General features: G+C 50.2%; 1 protein-coding gene across 2 annotated transcripts in view; it reads right to left on the bottom strand.

Annotated features, from left to right (window-relative positions):
• Positions 1-16,553, bottom strand: part of TLN1 (talin 1) — a 33,891-nt gene that overhangs the window by 15,183 nt on the left and 2,155 nt on the right. Inside the window, exons 2-25 of one of the 2 annotated variants that reach the window (XM_034967401.2) lie at positions 12,065-12,227; positions 11,724-11,821; positions 11,330-11,459; positions 11,072-11,224; positions 10,692-10,834; positions 10,452-10,579; positions 9,363-9,423; positions 8,621-8,725; positions 8,150-8,305; positions 7,313-7,414; positions 6,934-7,010; positions 6,540-6,720; positions 6,241-6,354; positions 6,020-6,128; positions 5,575-5,783; positions 5,313-5,411; positions 4,120-4,287; positions 3,648-3,942; positions 2,893-3,059; positions 1,563-1,691; positions 1,264-1,380; positions 1,078-1,191; positions 743-877; positions 457-585 (exon numbers count right to left, since the gene is read on the bottom strand). In XM_034967401.2, the coding sequence (XP_034823292.1) occupies positions 457-585; positions 743-877; positions 1,078-1,191; positions 1,264-1,380; positions 1,563-1,691; positions 2,893-3,059; positions 3,648-3,942; positions 4,120-4,287; positions 5,313-5,411; positions 5,575-5,783; positions 6,020-6,128; positions 6,241-6,354; positions 6,540-6,720; positions 6,934-7,010; positions 7,313-7,414; positions 8,150-8,305; positions 8,621-8,725; positions 9,363-9,423; positions 10,452-10,579; positions 10,692-10,834; positions 11,072-11,224; positions 11,330-11,459; positions 11,724-11,821; positions 12,065-12,194 (3,249 nt within the window). In that variant the 5' untranslated portion in view covers positions 12,195-12,227. Of the gene's footprint in view, positions 1-456; positions 586-742; positions 878-1,077; positions 1,192-1,263; positions 1,381-1,562; positions 1,692-2,892; positions 3,060-3,647; positions 3,943-4,119; positions 4,288-5,312; positions 5,412-5,574; positions 5,784-6,019; positions 6,129-6,240; positions 6,355-6,539; positions 6,721-6,933; positions 7,011-7,312; positions 7,415-8,149; positions 8,306-8,620; positions 8,726-9,362; positions 9,424-10,451; positions 10,580-10,691; positions 10,835-11,071; positions 11,225-11,329; positions 11,460-11,723; positions 11,822-12,064; positions 12,228-16,553 lie in introns of those variants that run through there. The other variant, XM_034967402.2, reaches the window with a different exon arrangement.

The following is a 16,553-nucleotide window of genomic DNA, read 5'->3' as shown; positions in this document are numbered from 1 at the left end:
TCAAGACCAGCCTGGGCAACATGGCGAAACCCCATCTCTACTAAAAATACAAAAATTAGCCAGGCGTGGTGGTGCATGCCTGTAATCCCAGCTACTCAGGAGGCTGAGGCAGGAGAATGGCTTGAACCCAGGAGGCAGAGGTTGCAGTGAGCTGAGATTGCACGACTGCACTACAGTTTAGGTGACAGAACGAGACTCCATCAAGAAAGAAAAAGAAATAAATGAACGGAAAAGAAAAGAAAGAGGAGAGGAAAGGAAGAAAAGAAAGGAAGGAAGAAAGAAGGAAGGAAGGAGAAAGAGAAAGAAAAAAGGAAGGAAGAAGAAAGAAAAGAAAAATAAAAGAGAGAAAGAGAAAAAAGAAAAAGGAAGGAAGGAAAGGTTTTGAGCAGCTCTGGGGCACGGAGGTGAAGGAAGACTTTAGGATTTGAGTAAGAATGAGGTCTTAAACATACTTACTGTCTCCCCAGGTAAGGGTTTAAGCTTGCCATCTCGAGCTGCTGCCTTCACTTCCTGTAGATCTTTCTCTAGATTCTGTACCACACTCAGTGCAGAATCCATCTCCAAAGGTCCACATGCTTCCTGAGCCTATGATAAGAAAGGGGCTTTGGGTGTAGAAGGTCCTGCTGTGTCTCACCAATGCCTCTGATTACACAATTATCTGCGTATTGGGTTATTCTGCACAGATTTCCTCTCATCACAGGACTCCAGCCTCATCTTCCAAAGCCAGAACCAGCTTCCATACCTTCTGGGCAGCCGTCCGGAGTTCAGCCAACGCGGTGCCCAGGTTCTTGGCACACTGACTCAGCTGCATGGCTGAAGCCTGGTCCTGAATCGTTGGCACTGAGGCCTTTGCAGCTGCCACCATCTTCCCACCTGGCTGTTGGGGAATAGGCAGGTGGATGAAGTGTGCCATCCTCCCTCTGGGCTTGGGTACAAGGACTGATGATGGTCAGGATGTAGGGAACACTGGGGCTTGGTATTGGGAAAGAGGCTCTTGGCAGAGATTCAAACTGTGGGAGATGGAAGCTTAGAAAGGTGGGAAGGTCAGGTCAGAGAAGTGCAGAGGGGGTGCCTTGCCTGCAGGAAGCTCTGGCTGGCAGCAATGAGGGCAAGCTGAGCGCTGGGGCTGTCAGGCTGGGCTTGGCTTCCTCGGACGCCTTGCACCAGCAGTGGAATCTGCTCTGCCACTGCCTGTAGGTGAAAATGTCATAAGAGACCCACAAGTCTCCCTCTTCCACTCCCATATCCTTCCTAGAGTCTTACCTTGCAGCTCTGCACCAGCAGGGGCTGGGGGCCGGCAGAGGCCTTGGGGGTAGAGGCTGCATGTTGAGCTGCAGCGATGGTCTGTGTGGCTGAGGCTGCAGCCTGCTTGGCTGCATGCTGTGAAGACAAGAGTAGTCAGACCAAGCCCATGGATTCCCATGCCCAGCCCAGTCCCTGGCCTACCTTGCCCAGGTTATGCCTCAAGGACGTATTAACTTACTCTCCGCACCTCCCTTTCAGTTCATTCCTCCCACAGCACCCACACTCTCTCTTGCTCCTGGTGAAACTCCCAGCCTCACCTCCAGGCGCTGCACCAGCTTTTTCTTGATGGCATTCTGTGCGGCTGCATTGGTGGCCATGCGCAGCCCCTCAGCTGCCTCCCGCAGCCGCTGCTGCTGCTCCTCACTGTCAGGGTGGGCGGCTGCTCCCTGAGGGAGAGGTGGAAAGACAGTCATCACCCAGCTCTCCTGTGGATCCTAAAGAAGCTCCTCTCTCACTCCTCTAGACTCAGTTTAAAATTCATGTATTTTCCTGAAGTCATCTCTAACTAGCCCCACCAAAAGGCAATCACCTTTGAGAGGAGCTGACTCATGAAGGTCAATGGGAAACCTCAGGGGGCTAGGATTCCCACTGGATGCTGAAATCCTTTCTTAAGGTGGAATTGTTTTGTCTTCCCCTCCTTGGGGAATACCACACATGAGTGAGGTGAGTAGGGCTTCCTGGACAAAGGAGGACTCAGTTTAGAGCAGGCATCTCAGGAATACCAAAGCAGGGGACCTGCTTACTCCTGCCAACTGAAAAGCCCCAGAGTCCAGGGGGCCTAGGAATCATCTGGGCTTCTTTCTGATGGTTCTCTGCATGCTGGTGTCTCAGTGTCCTGCTGGCAGCAGAGGCCCCAGAGACTGAATGCCTATGTGTATTCACAGGGGAGACCAGGAAGGAAAGGAATCCCAGGCAGGGTAGCAGCAAAGAAGGTAAAAATAGGCCTTGGACTTAAGACCTTGGACTTAAAAAAAAAGGATCTGGTTGCCTACTACAGAGGAATGGGAGAGATTTATTAAAGGACACAAAATTATAGCTAGATAGGAGTAAGTTCAGCGTTCTACACCACTGTAGGATGACTAAAGACTTTTATATAGTTCCAAATAGCTAGGGGGAGGATACTGAATGTTCCCAACACAAATAAATGATAAATATTTGGATAAATGATGGATATGTTAATTACTCTGATCTGATTACTATACATGTATTGAAACGTCACTATGTACCTCATGAATATGTAAAATTATGTCAATTAAAAAATAATTTTAGGCCAGGTGCGGGGGCTCATGCCTGTAATCCTAACACTTCGGGAGGCCAAGGTGGGAGGATCACTTGAGTCCAAGAGTTTGAGACCAGCCTGGGCAACACAGTGAGACCACATCTTTAAAAAAAAAAAAAAAAAAAAAAAAGCCTGGGTCATGGCTCACCCACAGCCTTGGGGCTCATTCATTTCCTGAGTGCTCCTATATTTGTCCTCTTGTGTTTTCTGCTTTTCCTGGGTCTCCCCCATCAGATGAGGGTGACCATCTGGACCGCTCTACTTCCCTCTAGGGTCCAGTCTGGGAGTGTGCACAGAAGGCTTTGTACCTTGGCAGCCTCTACCATCTTGGCTGTGGCATCAGCTAGGATCTTGGCAGCACTTAAGAGCTTGCGGGAGTTCTCGAGATCACTTTCCCCCTCAGCATCAGCCTTGATGGCATTGACCAGGTCAGATGTGGCTTGGGCCAGGATGCGGGCCTGTCGCACCATCTCCCCTGAAAGCATAGGGCACAGTCAGGCGAGGAAGCCAGAGACACTGAGGTGTCAGGGGTGGGGACAAAGGTGGGGAAAAGTGGTGTAGACAAGGTAGATGGGGGCTTTAGGGACAGAAAAAGAGACTGGCAAAAGCTCTTGCATCATTTCTTTGGGGCTATTTTTTTTCTGGGTTTAGGATCTTGGAGAAAAAGATTCTCCAGTGGGTTCTTATGGGAGAAGGACAGTCTCCAATGGGTATTTTCAGCCAGTAGCCTTGAGAAGATGAGACACTCTCTGAAAACTTTTGGGGTCAGGGGTATAGTAGGGAAGGCTATATCACTTTCATGTCACTTTCTATATATTTTTGTGCATACTTTGGTATATTCTTTAATGCTCCAGGGAAGGTAGAGGACTTAATATTCCTTTTACAGAAGGGGAAGCAGAGGGTTCAGAGAGCTTTAATGATGAGCCTATGGTAGTGTGGCTGGCAAGCCCACACTGTGCTGAGTTCCTTGGGGTGAAGTGGTTAGGTCCGCAAGGGGATGATGTCCAGTGGGCTTAGGGAACCCTGGTAGGGTTTTTTGTTTTCCTGGGGGTGCGTGTCTTACCAGCATCACCCATGGAGCTAAAGATGTTCTCCGTGACGGTTAGGATGGTGTCAGTAGCCTGGTCATAACGGCCAGCAGGCCCAGCCCCTGTGGCATGGGCTTTCACATGCTGCAGCAGCTCATTTAGGGCCTGGGTGACAGCTGTGGCTGCTGCTCCTACCCCTCGCAACAGTTGCCCATCCTCTGTAGCTGCCTGGGAGGCAGACACACAGCCCTCCACGGCTTTGGCTACCAGTCGTCCAGCCTCCACCAGTTGCTCTTGGCAGACAGGTGAGCTGATTGTAGGTGCCACCACCTGTAGGTAAAGTGAATGTCAGAGACGTAGGCAAGGGAAAGGAGGTAGAGTATGCTGCTCATAGCAGTAACTGGGATGGGTGAGGAGGCCTCCAGAGCCAAAGAAATAAAATGAAAGGCTCACGTGTGTGTGGTAGTATTACCCCTCAGCACGGACTAGAGCAACTTTGGGGCTCACCTTAGTACAGGCCACTAGTTGGGAAGTGGATAGGGCACACTGTGTTGCTGCAGCAATAACTTGGGTCTGAAGTCCCGAGTCCTCTGTCCGCTGGGCCACACTCTTGGCCTTGAGGACGAGGGCAGCTGCAGCACTTGCCACAGCTTTGGCGAGCTGCATTAGCACATCCTGTGAGAAAACAGCAGTTAGCATGACCTGAGATTGGGCTTGGGATTCACAGACACTTCTCAGAGGCGTAAGCTGCTTCATTATTCCCACTGATCCAATCAAAGGAGAGTGTACGCAGAAGCAACCAGAACCTACCCCGAGCTACTGCCCTGAGCACCCAGCAGGACAGAACCCCCACCGAGGAACAAACCCACACCAAGAGAAAATACAGCCTACACCAAATGGAGACACACATGAGGCGGATACACTCGATGATGACGGGGAGACAATGTGGTGGCGCTGTTACAATGGGGTGGGGAGAGGAGGTAGGAGGTATCTCCTGGGATCCCTCCACCCCCAGCTTCTTTACTCCACTTCTTGATCTGGGATTGGAAGTGGTCATCCTGGAGTCTTGGGAGCAAGTCCCTGTACTACCCTACCTGATCCCATTTCCCAAAGCCTGGCTTCGCCAGGCCTCCTCATCTCCCACCAAGTTCTGGTCCCCCAGGAGGCTGAGGGAGAAGTACAGAAACGAGTGTATGCGGCTCAGAGAGGACAAAGCTGGGAAGGCCCAGGCCAGAGGCTGTTACCGTAGGGGAATCGGGGGGAGATCGAACCCCAGCCCCTCTGGATGCACATATCTGCATGGGAAATCCAGGGTGAAAAGTCAGCTGAGGAAATTGGCATGGAGTGGGAAGGGGGAGAGCTAGAGGAACACTATTCTCAGGGTGGCATGGTCTATAGCATTGTGGGGGGTCCTCAAATTGGGGCAAGGGCTATGTACGGGGAAGAGAGAGAAAAGATGACAAGGGGCTAAAGAATAAATGAGGGCCAAGAGTAAACTAGCAGGTTAAGTTTGGATTCAGGGGTTCTGAATTCTAACCCCTAAAAGAGAGATCAGAAGTTACTAGTATCATCCCCTGGAAATAGAGGTTCAGATTGGTTTTTAGGGGTCAATTCATAGAAGCCAGGACTAGGAACTGGATTCACGAGCAGAAGTTACTTCCTAGATTCTGGGGTTCTGGGGGGTTGGGTAAGTCACCAACCTGGAAGTGGGGGTCAGTATCACTTTCCCCAATTTGTTGCAACAGCTCCCCACTGGCCTGGCCCACGTTCCCAGCTGCTTGCAGCAGGTTCTGACGGGGCTGTGGAGAGTGAACACCAGTCAGAAGCTGCCCAATCCCTGCCCACATGCCTGTGCATCTCACAGGCCCACAGGACCCAGGCTTCCATCCTGTGGCTTGGACTGCCCCTTCTCCTTGGGCTTGAACCCTGTCTCCACCCTAACCCAAACCTGTGGCCCCTGACCTCAGCACTGGCTGGTTGGGCACTGCGCAGCAGTTCTGACACTGCTCCCGCAAGGCCCTTTGCTGCCTGCAACAGGGGCCGGCCACTGCCGCCTTCGTCCTCCAGCAAGGCAGCCAGCAGCTTCACCCCACGGGACATCTCCGTCAGGTTGGAGGAGATTGTGGTGACTGCACAGCCCACTGCGGTATAGTCTGTCTCAGCAGGGTCCCCTAAGGGGAAAAGGAGAAAGAGGAACATGAGAGACAGGGCAGGCCAGACGAAGGGCTGGGGAGGGAGCAAAGTCACACCCAGTTAGTCACACACATGTCCACGGAAAGACGCACACACACAGTCCCTTCCACAGTGAGTCAAGGCACAGTCACACATGGAGCCAGTCACATGCATGCCTGTGCACACTTGCACCCCCCCTCCCCATCACACACCCGGAAACTAGCATCCGGCCTACCTGCTGTCAGGTTCACCACAGATGCAGTACCAGCTGTGATGGCATCTACCTGAGAGTGGATCTCATGCTTTGATTCATCCATCTTGTTTTTACGCCAGGCCTTAGAGGCCTGAAAGAGAGAGGAAAAGACTTCAGGATCTGCCCTGGTTTGGTTCACCTCATCCCTATCCCTTGGAGTCTCAGCTTCAGTACCACCGGCCTCTCCTCCATCCCATACTTACAGCATCCTGGCCAAGAGGCGGCAGAGTGTCAAAGTCATCCAGGGTGGCCTGGGCAGCCTGCACGGCCTGCATGCTGGAGTTAATGGTTCCAGTGAGTGCCTGCTGGGCTGAAGTCTAAAGACAAGTGGGGAGAAACAGGGACTGGAATGGATGTTTGGAGAAAAGAGAAGGTAAAAGAGAACCAGGGGCTAGGGAGAGAATACAAATAGGGACCTGGGAAAAGACTGCCTAACTCCTGGCTCGGCCCAGCTGAGGGTGAGAGAAGGGCCCTGGCACCGTGGTGGAAGTGGGACACTTACCAGAGGAGGCATGTGTCCTCGGTGCATCTGGCCGCTGGTAATCTGCTGCTGGGCAGGGGGCATGCTGCCCACCTGGAAATTCTCGGGACCAGAGGCTCCAGAGCGCATGATGGCAGGCAGGGCCACAGAGCCATGCTCCACTTTCCCCACCCGGTTGTATTGCTGCTGCAGGACTGTTGACCTGTAGAGGGGTGAACTATTGAGCTCACAGAGGACTCCTCATCTCTACCCCTCCCACCCAGTTACACTACCTTTGCAGGTGTGTGAGGTCTCACTACAGCCTGCAACTAGTTAAAGAACCATTCTAAGGACTCCCCACCTCCCAAGAGTCCTTAGAGTTAGGCCTTGCCTTCTCTACCCCTGGGAAATGGGATCAGCCCAACTCCCTTCGTACTTTTTGGGGGACACTGAGTCCTCCAGCATAGTAGACTCCTCATCTCCTTCCAGCCCAAAGTGATCCTTGCTTTTTTTCTGTAGGAAGGAAAAAGGAACAAGAGTTGGGATAGTTAAAGAAGAGGGAAGTGGAGAAAAGGCAGCCTCTTCTTTCCATAACCAGCCATTTTCCAGAAGCTGAGTGTCCATTTCTTTTTTTGTTTTTTGTTTTTTTGACAAGAAAGGGCTCTGTCACCCAGGCTGGAGTGCAGAGGCAAGATCTCGGCTCATTGCAACCTCCGCCTCCCAGGTTCAAGCAATCTGAGTGCCCATTTCTAAAGGACTGGCTTGTGGAGAGGGCAAGAGGCGATAAGGAGAAGGCTAGGGCAGGCAGTGCTCACCTTCTTCAGGATGATATCGATGTAGCCGGCAATGAGCTGTGCAATCTGCTCCCCTTCAGTTGTCTGTACTGAGTAATAGCCATCTTGGTAATCTCCAAAATCCTAGGGTGACAAGTGGGGGACTCAGAGGGAAAGCTCAAATCTATCCAGGATGGAAATGGCTAGGATGGGAGGCCCGAGGTTGAGCTGATGAGATGCCTTCCCGTGGCAAAGGCCCTCTTGGAAGATGCCCACCTTTCTTGAACCTCCTCTTTATTTTCTCCTTGGAGGGAAATTTTTTACTTCTGAGGAGTGGCCTCTACACTACACAGTTTCAAATACATATCATTTAGGAAGTCTCTTATTTTTACTCTGATGATAAAATTGAGAGAATATAATATTTGGCATAAAATGGCCACACTTTAAGGTTGGCTGTAGTATCCAAAAGGGAAAAAACAGCATTTCCTATAATTTGTATTTGTGTCATTAGGGTACTTTATCAAGTTGATATCAGTTTTCAATTCATAACCCTATAATATAAAGTCAAAAATTCACTGTATATAGCTGCTGCTGAAACAGGGAGGTTATCACATTTTTCCTTTCACCACACCCACAAGAATTCCTGTGATCTCAGCTTGCTGATGAGATTTTTGTTCTGCTGATTTTAAAGAATAAGTCCATCACCCATTTCATTTAAGCCTCACACTCTTCCAGAGGAAGATTCTCCATCTACTCTAACCTCCTTTTTTTTCTGGAGTAATACTCAGTATACTTACCCCAAGAGAGGGAAGAGACCTCTGCAGCTGCCCCTTTAATGAAACTCCCAAAGCACTTTCTTGTTGGAGTCCCCAGACTTACCAGGGTGAAGCTTTTGGGAGACGCAGCCCAGCGTTTGATGTTGGTGAGGTTCCACTCCTGGATCACTTCCTTGGTCTTCTCATCCACTCGCATCACACACTCCTTGGTGATGCCCAGAAGCCTGGGCACTAGCTTGTTCTTCCCTTTCATTTTTTCCTATGAGGCAGAGGTTGGTGTTGGTGTTATAGGTCAGAGGTCAAATGAGAGGTGAATGATCAGATCAGCTTGCAGCCATAGGGGATGTTGAGGTGGCCCGGAGGGCTAATGGACAAGGGAAAATGCAGGGTAGGGAGGGAAGTGGTGGTGTAGGGCTGATGACAGGCAGGTTTTCATGAGGTCAGAGCAAGGAAGAGAATGGGAATCTTAGGGAATGGTGGGAGATGTGACTGAGGGCAAGGCCAGAGACTTTCAGAGACAGAAAAGGGCAAGAGTGGGAAACAAGGAGGGCAGTGAAAAGGGTCCATAACCTACCTTCACCAGGAAGAAGGAGACACCGTAAGTCTTGAGAGAACGGGCTAGCTTCACGTAGCGGACCTTGGCCTCAATCTCACTCATCTGCCCACAATTCTTGTGTGCCTGTGCATAAAATGGGGAAGAATTTAGCAAAGAGTTTCATATCACAGCTAAGGAATTAAGGTTGGATGCTAACTCTAACAAGAGAGAATTATGGGGACACTGGAAAGGTTGAGGAGTGCAAGATATGAGAACGAGAGGGTAACGGGATGGAGGCTGATAAGGGCTATGCAGAAGCGATGAGTCAAGGGATACAGTCAAGGAACTTGCAGACATTCTGGAGATATGAACAGAGAGTTTGGAAGTAGAAGGGCAAAGAGAAGGCCTTCTGGGCTGAGTATTCAGAGTGGGGGTAACACCTTATAGTGGACAAAGACTATACTCTTTCACAGTAATTTCAGATTATGCTACCTCATTTGATCCTATCAGTCCTACACGGGGCAAGTACTGTTATCCCAAATCAGAGGTAAATAAAAGATTACAAGAATATTGAACTGAATTGCACAGCAAAAGCAGGGATGGAGCTGAGACTAAAAGCCCAAGCTGTCTGCTTTCTTGGCACAGGTGAGGTGGGATAACAGCCCGGTGGGTGAAAGCCAAGTTAGGGGAGACGGGGAGGAGGCAGGGGGCCATTTAGTCAGTAAGATTAAGCAGCAAAGCTCCGCGGTCATCCCAAATACTTTCCCCTACCCACATTCACCTGGAAGATCTTACGCTCTCCCTTCTGCTTCACATACTCCTTGGGCAGGAAGTCCTTCAGGCTACACCAGAAAAGGGAGGGTCAGCATGTGGTAGACAGCATCAGGGGACATGTGGGCCATGAACTGTGGGCCTGGGGGTATGAGGAAATACCTAGGACAGTGTTATCTTTGGGGAGAAAAAAGACTCTGAGGGAATAGAGTCTAGATTATCTTCTGAAATAGAGGTGACTTAGTGTAAACTCTTCTTTTTTTTTTTGAGATGGAGTTTCACTCTTGTTGCCCAGGCTGGAGTGCAATGGCACGATCTCAGCTCACCAAAACCTCCACCTCCCAGGTTCAAGTGATTCTCCTGCCTCAGCCTCCCGAGTAGCTGGGATTACAGGCATGTGCCACCACGCCTGGCTAATTTTGTATTTTTAGTAGAGATACATGGTTTCTCCACGTTGGTCAGGCTGGTCTCGAACTCCCGACCTCAGGTGATCTGCCCGCCCTGGCCTCCCAAAGTGCTGGGATTACAGGTGTGAGCCACCGAGCCTGGCCAGTATGAATTCTTAATGTGAGCTGTGTCTCTCCCTGTAGGGAAAGGGACTGAGGAAAATTAAGTTAGAGGCTCAGTCCCTGAGGGAAAGTGGGTCTAGAGCACCATTTCAGGGAACCAAGAGGAGAAAGAGCTTTCTAGAAGGATGACCATGCACTTAGGAAGCTGAGAAAGCCACGCCAAACTCTGCATTCCAAGAAACACCAGCAGATGAGGCTTGTGAGACTTTTAACCCATGTTCCCTATAGGGAAAATTTTACCCGGTTTCCCTCTGGCTACTGCAGCAAAATTCTTCAGATAATCTCAAAAAAGAGTGACATGCTTGCTTCAGAGATGGGGGTAGGGGCAGAGATACTGAACTACATTCATATTCCAGAGGCAGAGAAGAGACAATGGATGATGGCAACTAAAAGGGTAGCTATGTTGGTCAAACCCTGGTACCTCGGAAGAAAAACAGTGGGGGGCAGGCTTGGAATGGAGACAGGCTCACTGGGGTCACAATGGCAGGGAGTCCTGGGCCCTGACAGGGTATAGGATGTGGGTCACTCACTCGAGGAAGCCAGCCTTGTGCTTCTGCTCATTGTGGGGCCCAAACTGGATCTGGCATTGGAAGCCAGCAAACTCACAGGCCTTGTCAAAGGAGACAGGGTGGGAGCCATTCAGGATGTCATCTCGTGCCTGGAGAGCACAGGGCAAGGAGGCGAATGTTGTGTGTGGGTGCAGGGACACGCACACTGTGCTTCCGACCCCTCCCTATTCCTGCCCCACCCCAGTCAAGTCCTCTGCATACCTGCACATACAGGAGGTTCAGCTGTACAGGGTCCCGGGAATCCACATTCTGGTCTGAGTAAAAGAACTTCCTCCGCAGCAGCAGCGTCTCGTGTTCCTCTACACCCTGCTCCCTCAGTGTCCGACCATGGTCCAGCCAGTTCACTGGGATACAGACAGTCCCCTCAGTGCCAAACCCCCATGGCCCCTGTGCTGTCTGGTCTCTGTTTATTTCTGCATTTCCTACCTCCCCTCACTTAAATGTAAGTCCCATGAGTGTAGGACTTTGTTTTCTCACTGATGTATCCCCAGGGTGTAAAACAGTGCCTGGCAGAAGCAGATGCTGAAGCCCCTTCCCACCCTTCCCATTTCAAAAGCCCTCTTTTTTCTAGTTCTGCTTACACTCATCATCTGTGTGCAATTTCTGCTTTAGTTTCTCCATCTTCTTTTCATCTCGCAGCAATGTCTTGTCCTTTCTTAAGGTCCCTGTTATTTCCTCCTTTTTCTCTTCCATCAGCTCCCGAACCAAAGAATATTCATCATGATTGGTGATGCCTGAGGAAGGAGATGGCTTGTTAGCTTCCCAGGTACTGCATCCATGCCTTTTGAGAGAGTTGAGGCTTTCTGGCCCAGGCTTTCAACTGTACTGGGGCCCCTTACCAATGCGGGCACAGATGGTCATGAGCATGTCAGTGACAGTCTTAGAGTCATCCACCATGATCGTCTTCACAGTTCCATCCAGCATACGGATCTTCAGGGGTCTCTGTTTCTTCCTGTACTCCATAGTGTCCTGTTAGGGCAGGAAGAAGAGACAGGGGCCTACTCTGAGCTAGGGGTATTATTTCCTCTTTACACAGCCCGAGGGGAGAGAGTGGAGCACTGAAAGGAAGACTATGGTGGTTCATTCAAAAGCAGGGAATTATGACTGTCTGTTAATAGGAAGAAAGCATGGGGAGGGCTAAGAGACAACAGATGTGGGTGCTGAAAACAGGAGGTGGAACAGGGAGAAGCTGATGGAAGGGGATGTGGTGGTCCTTGATGAAAGGATACTTACCCCATTTCGGAGCATGTAGTAGTCCAAAGCTTTCCCAGCCTCCAGCCATATACCCTTTTTGGGGTCATCATCTGACAGAAAGAGCCCAAAGTCGCTGGCTAAAAGAGAGGATGGATCACTTTAGGCTTATGAAGACCCCAATGTGGCTGAACAGCTTGTACCATGTTGCCCCTGACTATTTCTCCCATGACCTTGGGCCTAAAGAACGAGGGAACCATGGAACACAGACCTGAGGGGTGAGTAGTCTTAGGGGACAAAGGGGTCAACTCTCAAGGCCGAGAGCCTGGGAACAAGAAGGGACTGAAGACTCCCACTCCAGCCACCGGGGGAGTCAGACTCACGAGGACCAGCTGGGGCCTCTGGGATCCGCTCACGAATGATGCGGCAGGCGTCGTACACCATGGTAGACGGCTCAAACTGCATCGTCTTCACCACATTCCCAATGCTGATCTTCAGTGAAAGTGCAACCATGGTGGCAGTTTCTTTTCTCCAGCCTGGCTATACCTGACCCATGGCATCAGGGCATTAGAATACACTCTTTTGGTGGGAGAAGAGGCCCCCCAGATGGTGGAGTCCAAGGGAAGAGTGTTTTTGAAAGGGACTCACCAAAGTAGATGGTAATAAGGTTCATTGTATTTAATAATTTTAAAGAGTGAAAAATTATTTACATCAAAAGAATGAGTCCTGACAATTTTTTTTTTTTTGAGACAGAGTTTCGTTCTGTTGCCCAGGCTAGAGTACAGTGGTGCGATCTCAGCTCGCTGCAAGCTCCGCCTCCCGGATTCACGCCATTCTCCTGTCTCAGCCTCCCCAGTAGCTGGGACTACAGGCGCCCGCTGCCATGCCTGGCTAATTTTTTGTATTTTTAGTAGAGACGGGGTTTCACCGTGTTAGCCAGGATGGTCTCGATCTCCTGACCTCGTGATCCACCCGCCTTGGCCTCCCAAAGTGCTGGGATTACAGGTGTGAGCCACCACGCCCGGCCAAGTCCTGACAATTTAAGACATCTGAGGGAAAGGAGAAGCTGGTCTGCAAGGTACAATAGCAGGTCTGAAATGCAGTGCTACCTGAGGACACTGCCCTGCCCCACCACTGGAATTTGTACCTCCCTACTTTCATCCAAGTATCTCTCTTGCCCCTTGTCCCTGATCACCTTTCTCAGCCCTACTCCTGCCTTGTTTTCATTTTTGCCTGGTTCAGTATTTTTCTCTCTTTGTCTCCTGCTGTGTCCTGCTGGCTCTTCCCTGTCTGGGATTTTCAGAGCTCTCTTCTCACCACGTGACCTTCCTTCTCATGGCTTTAGCTGCCTTCTCTGCAAAATGAAGATGTTATAATTCCCTAAGGCTCTTGAAGCCTGCAAACAAACTCTAGCTAGCCTGGCAGGGAGACCAAATACTGGTTGCTCAAGCCATTCAGGGGTCCGCTCTTGCCCCAGCTTTTTTCTAACCTGAGATGCGGGGGCCTTCTGAAGGAGCCTAGCCCTGTACTGGGCTTCCCAGGCAGTCAAGCTAGAAATGTGATTCTCTAACTCAAAGGGATCTATCTCAGAAGTTATCTGGTCAACTCTTGTGTTTTGGAGAAGGGGAAATAGACTCTGGGAGGCCAGGAAACATTTTCAAGACAGGCCAGAGAAAGGACCCAGTCCCTGTAACTCAGTCCTTGCTTGTTCCAAGTCATCAAGTTAATACTCAGTCCTGCAACTCCTCCCATGCTTTCTCCTCTTCAGCAAGTCTGTCTCGAATTCTGCTCTGTCTCACCCACTTCCCCTGACTGTATTTTCAGTGCAGCTCAGAATACTAGTCCTACCCCACCTTCTTCCACCCTCCTGGCACCCCCTCTCAGCAGGCTAGAGGAGCCACTGGAGGCAGCAGGTGGCGCACAGGCTGCAAGAGGACAAGTCTGCCCGGCTGCTGCTGATGTGCCCCTGCTTGGTACAGGGATTGGGTGCCTCTTAACTAAGAGAATGGGCAAATACAAGCTGCCCATTCCCCTCCTGGCAAACTACAAGCCTCAAATGGGGAAAAGCAGGGTGAGAGGGGAAGGCTGGAAAGCAGAGATGGGGGTGTTAGGATACAGAAGGCATTTGAAAGCCAGGGAAGTTAAGAAGGGGTAGAGGGTAAAGAAGTTAGGAGAGATGGGATGAGGAGAATTGAAAATATAAGTAGAAACAAGAGACAGGAGGCAGGTATGAAAATGGTCTAGATCAGCGGTCTGGTACCAAGTGGCAGATAGACCATTTCTGACCTTACAAGCAGTCCAGAGTCTCAAAAGAGAAGAACCACAGCTCTCTGTCTTTACTCCCCAATAAGAGAGGACCCTCCCAGTCTCCCCAGTTCCAGCTCTCTGCCCCCTCCCCACTCCTGGGGCACTTTGCCCAACCTTATTACTATCCGCTTGTGTCCCAGCTGGACAGACCTGGCTATGGGGTTGCTGACCATGAAAGAATGAGGGCTGGGCTGGAGGATCCGAGAAGCTGGAGGAGTCTGTGGAGCCAAGAAGCAGGACTGAAAGGACCCTTCACACTAAGCTGAAACTGCATGTCTCCCCCCATTTCCTCCGGACACTTAGACACCCCCTTCCTCCTCAAGCACGGAAGCCTCTGGTGAGACCCCGATAAGGGAGCTGAGTCATGCCTACCCTTACTCCCCAGCTGGTCCAGAGTGGATATTCACACAGCTACAAGAGGGTGAGTGGACGCGAAGAACTGATCAGTGAATTGGGGGTGGTGGTGGCAAAGAACAAGGCTGCTACAAGTATGAGTAGAAGCTAGCTCATTCCTCCTTTGGCCTGAGAACTCTGCTCCCTTTTCCATTGTGTTTGATGGAACAGCAACTCCCCACCGCCGTGTCCCCCTCCCAGGGAACTCCTCCTCCCTCAATACATTCCTGCGATGCATTCCAAAGAAGTTGGGCAATTGGAGGGGGGGAATGGAGGACAGGAGGTCAAATCCCAGCAAGGAATGGAATGTAAGAGTATTGGAGCTAAGAAAGTTGGGGTACTTGGAGAATATAGTCAGAGCAGATACCCACAAGGGGAATTGCAGAAAGATAGGGAGTTACAGACAGGAACAAAAGGAAAGAGCTTAAGACAGTCAGAATATAAGAGGGATGGGGGAGTAACACTCAGTCTGTTACCAAATTTGGCCTCTGAGTCCGCAACCACTGGCAGTGGGGGAGGGCTGTGGGTGAGACTGACATATCCGGCCTCAGGCTGCTGGAGACTCATTTAGAGCTGGACTGGGCAGCTAGCTGAAGGGCTGCACAGAACTTCCCCCAGTACAACCCCTCCATACTCACATGCACACTCATTCTCCCCAGATGCACCCCAGCCTAGGCAGAGCTCTTTCCCACAAAGCTACCTTACTCTCTCTATACACACATTATCTCAATCACACAGCCCCCACACAGATCCCATCACGACTGCATTATCTTCTCCTAGGGAGCCCATCCTATGCACACAGCTTTTGCACAGATAACCTCCATAACAAGCACACCCGGCACCCAGTGTCTCTCCTCCCATTATGTAGACATTCTCCATTCACCCAGCAAGCATTCCTTGAGGGCCAGCTGTGGGGAAGACCCTGGGCCAAACTTTCAGTGGCTGGGGACCAAGATCAGTAAGACCTAGCCTTTGAGTTCAAAGGGCTCCCAGTCCACGAGATGAGTGAATAAGCCAAGTACAGAATCACAACGGAGGGCAGGATGTGGTAAGAGCCAAAAGGTGTGTGCTCAGAGAGATCCCTTTAGGTCAGGGAAGGGGAACCAAAAAGTCTCCATGATAGGTATCATTTGAAGCTAGAATTTTAAAAAATAGAGATAATAAAAAACAATAGTGATCTGCCATTTATTGACTCTATGTCACTTGCATTGTATACATAATTTCATTTAATCCTTACAGTAGGTGTCATTATTTCCATTTTTACAGATCAGAAAACAGACTCAAAGATGTTAAATACTTGTTCAAATACTTCTCCAAATAATAAGTTGTGAAGCCAGGATCCGAACCCAGGTTTCTGACTGCAAAGCCCAAGCTTTCTCCACTACGCCAGCCAGCTGGAGATGTGTCAGGGGTAGTTTTCACTCCAGGCAGAGAAATAGCATAAGCAAAGATGGAGAAGCAGTAAATCGTGGAGGAGCATTCAGGGAAGTGAGCAGGCAGGCTGTTGAAGCACAGGGTACCTGCAAGGGAGCAGTGGTGGGGAAGTCAGGGTTAGGATGGAAAGGCAGAGGAAGACTAGAGAGGGGTATGAGGAATTTTACTTATTGGAGGACAAAAGGAGGCCAAGGGAGTCTTTGAGCAGAGAAGAGACATAACCGGAACTGGATTTTAGAAAAATAACTCTGGCAGTTACCTTGGAGATTAGTTAGAAGGACACTGTATTAGTACAAATTAAAGGTAATGAAGCCGGAGTTAGAATGGCATTGAGGAAGATGTCACTCAGAAAAGTTTGGGGAGGTAGAATTGACAGGACCTAATAACTACTAAGGTAGACAGGTTAGAGTCCCACAGCTTCCTATCATCAGCAGCCACTTTGGCGGCTGGGGCAGCTTGAGTTTAGGTGAGGAATTGGGAAGAGGGGAAAGGATCAGGTTGGGCAGAGAATGTGGGGATGAGGCTGTGGTTACGGGATGTGGTTAGGCTGTGGGGAAAAAGGGTATGAGTATATGATTAGTAGCCACTAGGGGCAGATGGGGTTGGGTTAGTGACTGCATCAGGCTGGGAATGGGGAAGACAGAGTGTAGAAAAAGGATGAGAAGACAGGGTGTAGAAAAAGAATGCTGGTGATGATGGTGTTTGGAAAAATACATATACATAAGATACATATATGAC

Source organism: Pan paniscus, chromosome 11 (assembly GCF_029289425.2).
Source record: "Pan paniscus chromosome 11, NHGRI_mPanPan1-v2.0_pri, whole genome shotgun sequence".
Classification (NCBI taxonomy): Eukaryota; Metazoa; Chordata; class Mammalia; order Primates; family Hominidae; genus Pan; species Pan paniscus.
Note: the sequence above shows the minus strand (reverse complement) of the source record. Positions and strands in the feature narration are given on the sequence as shown.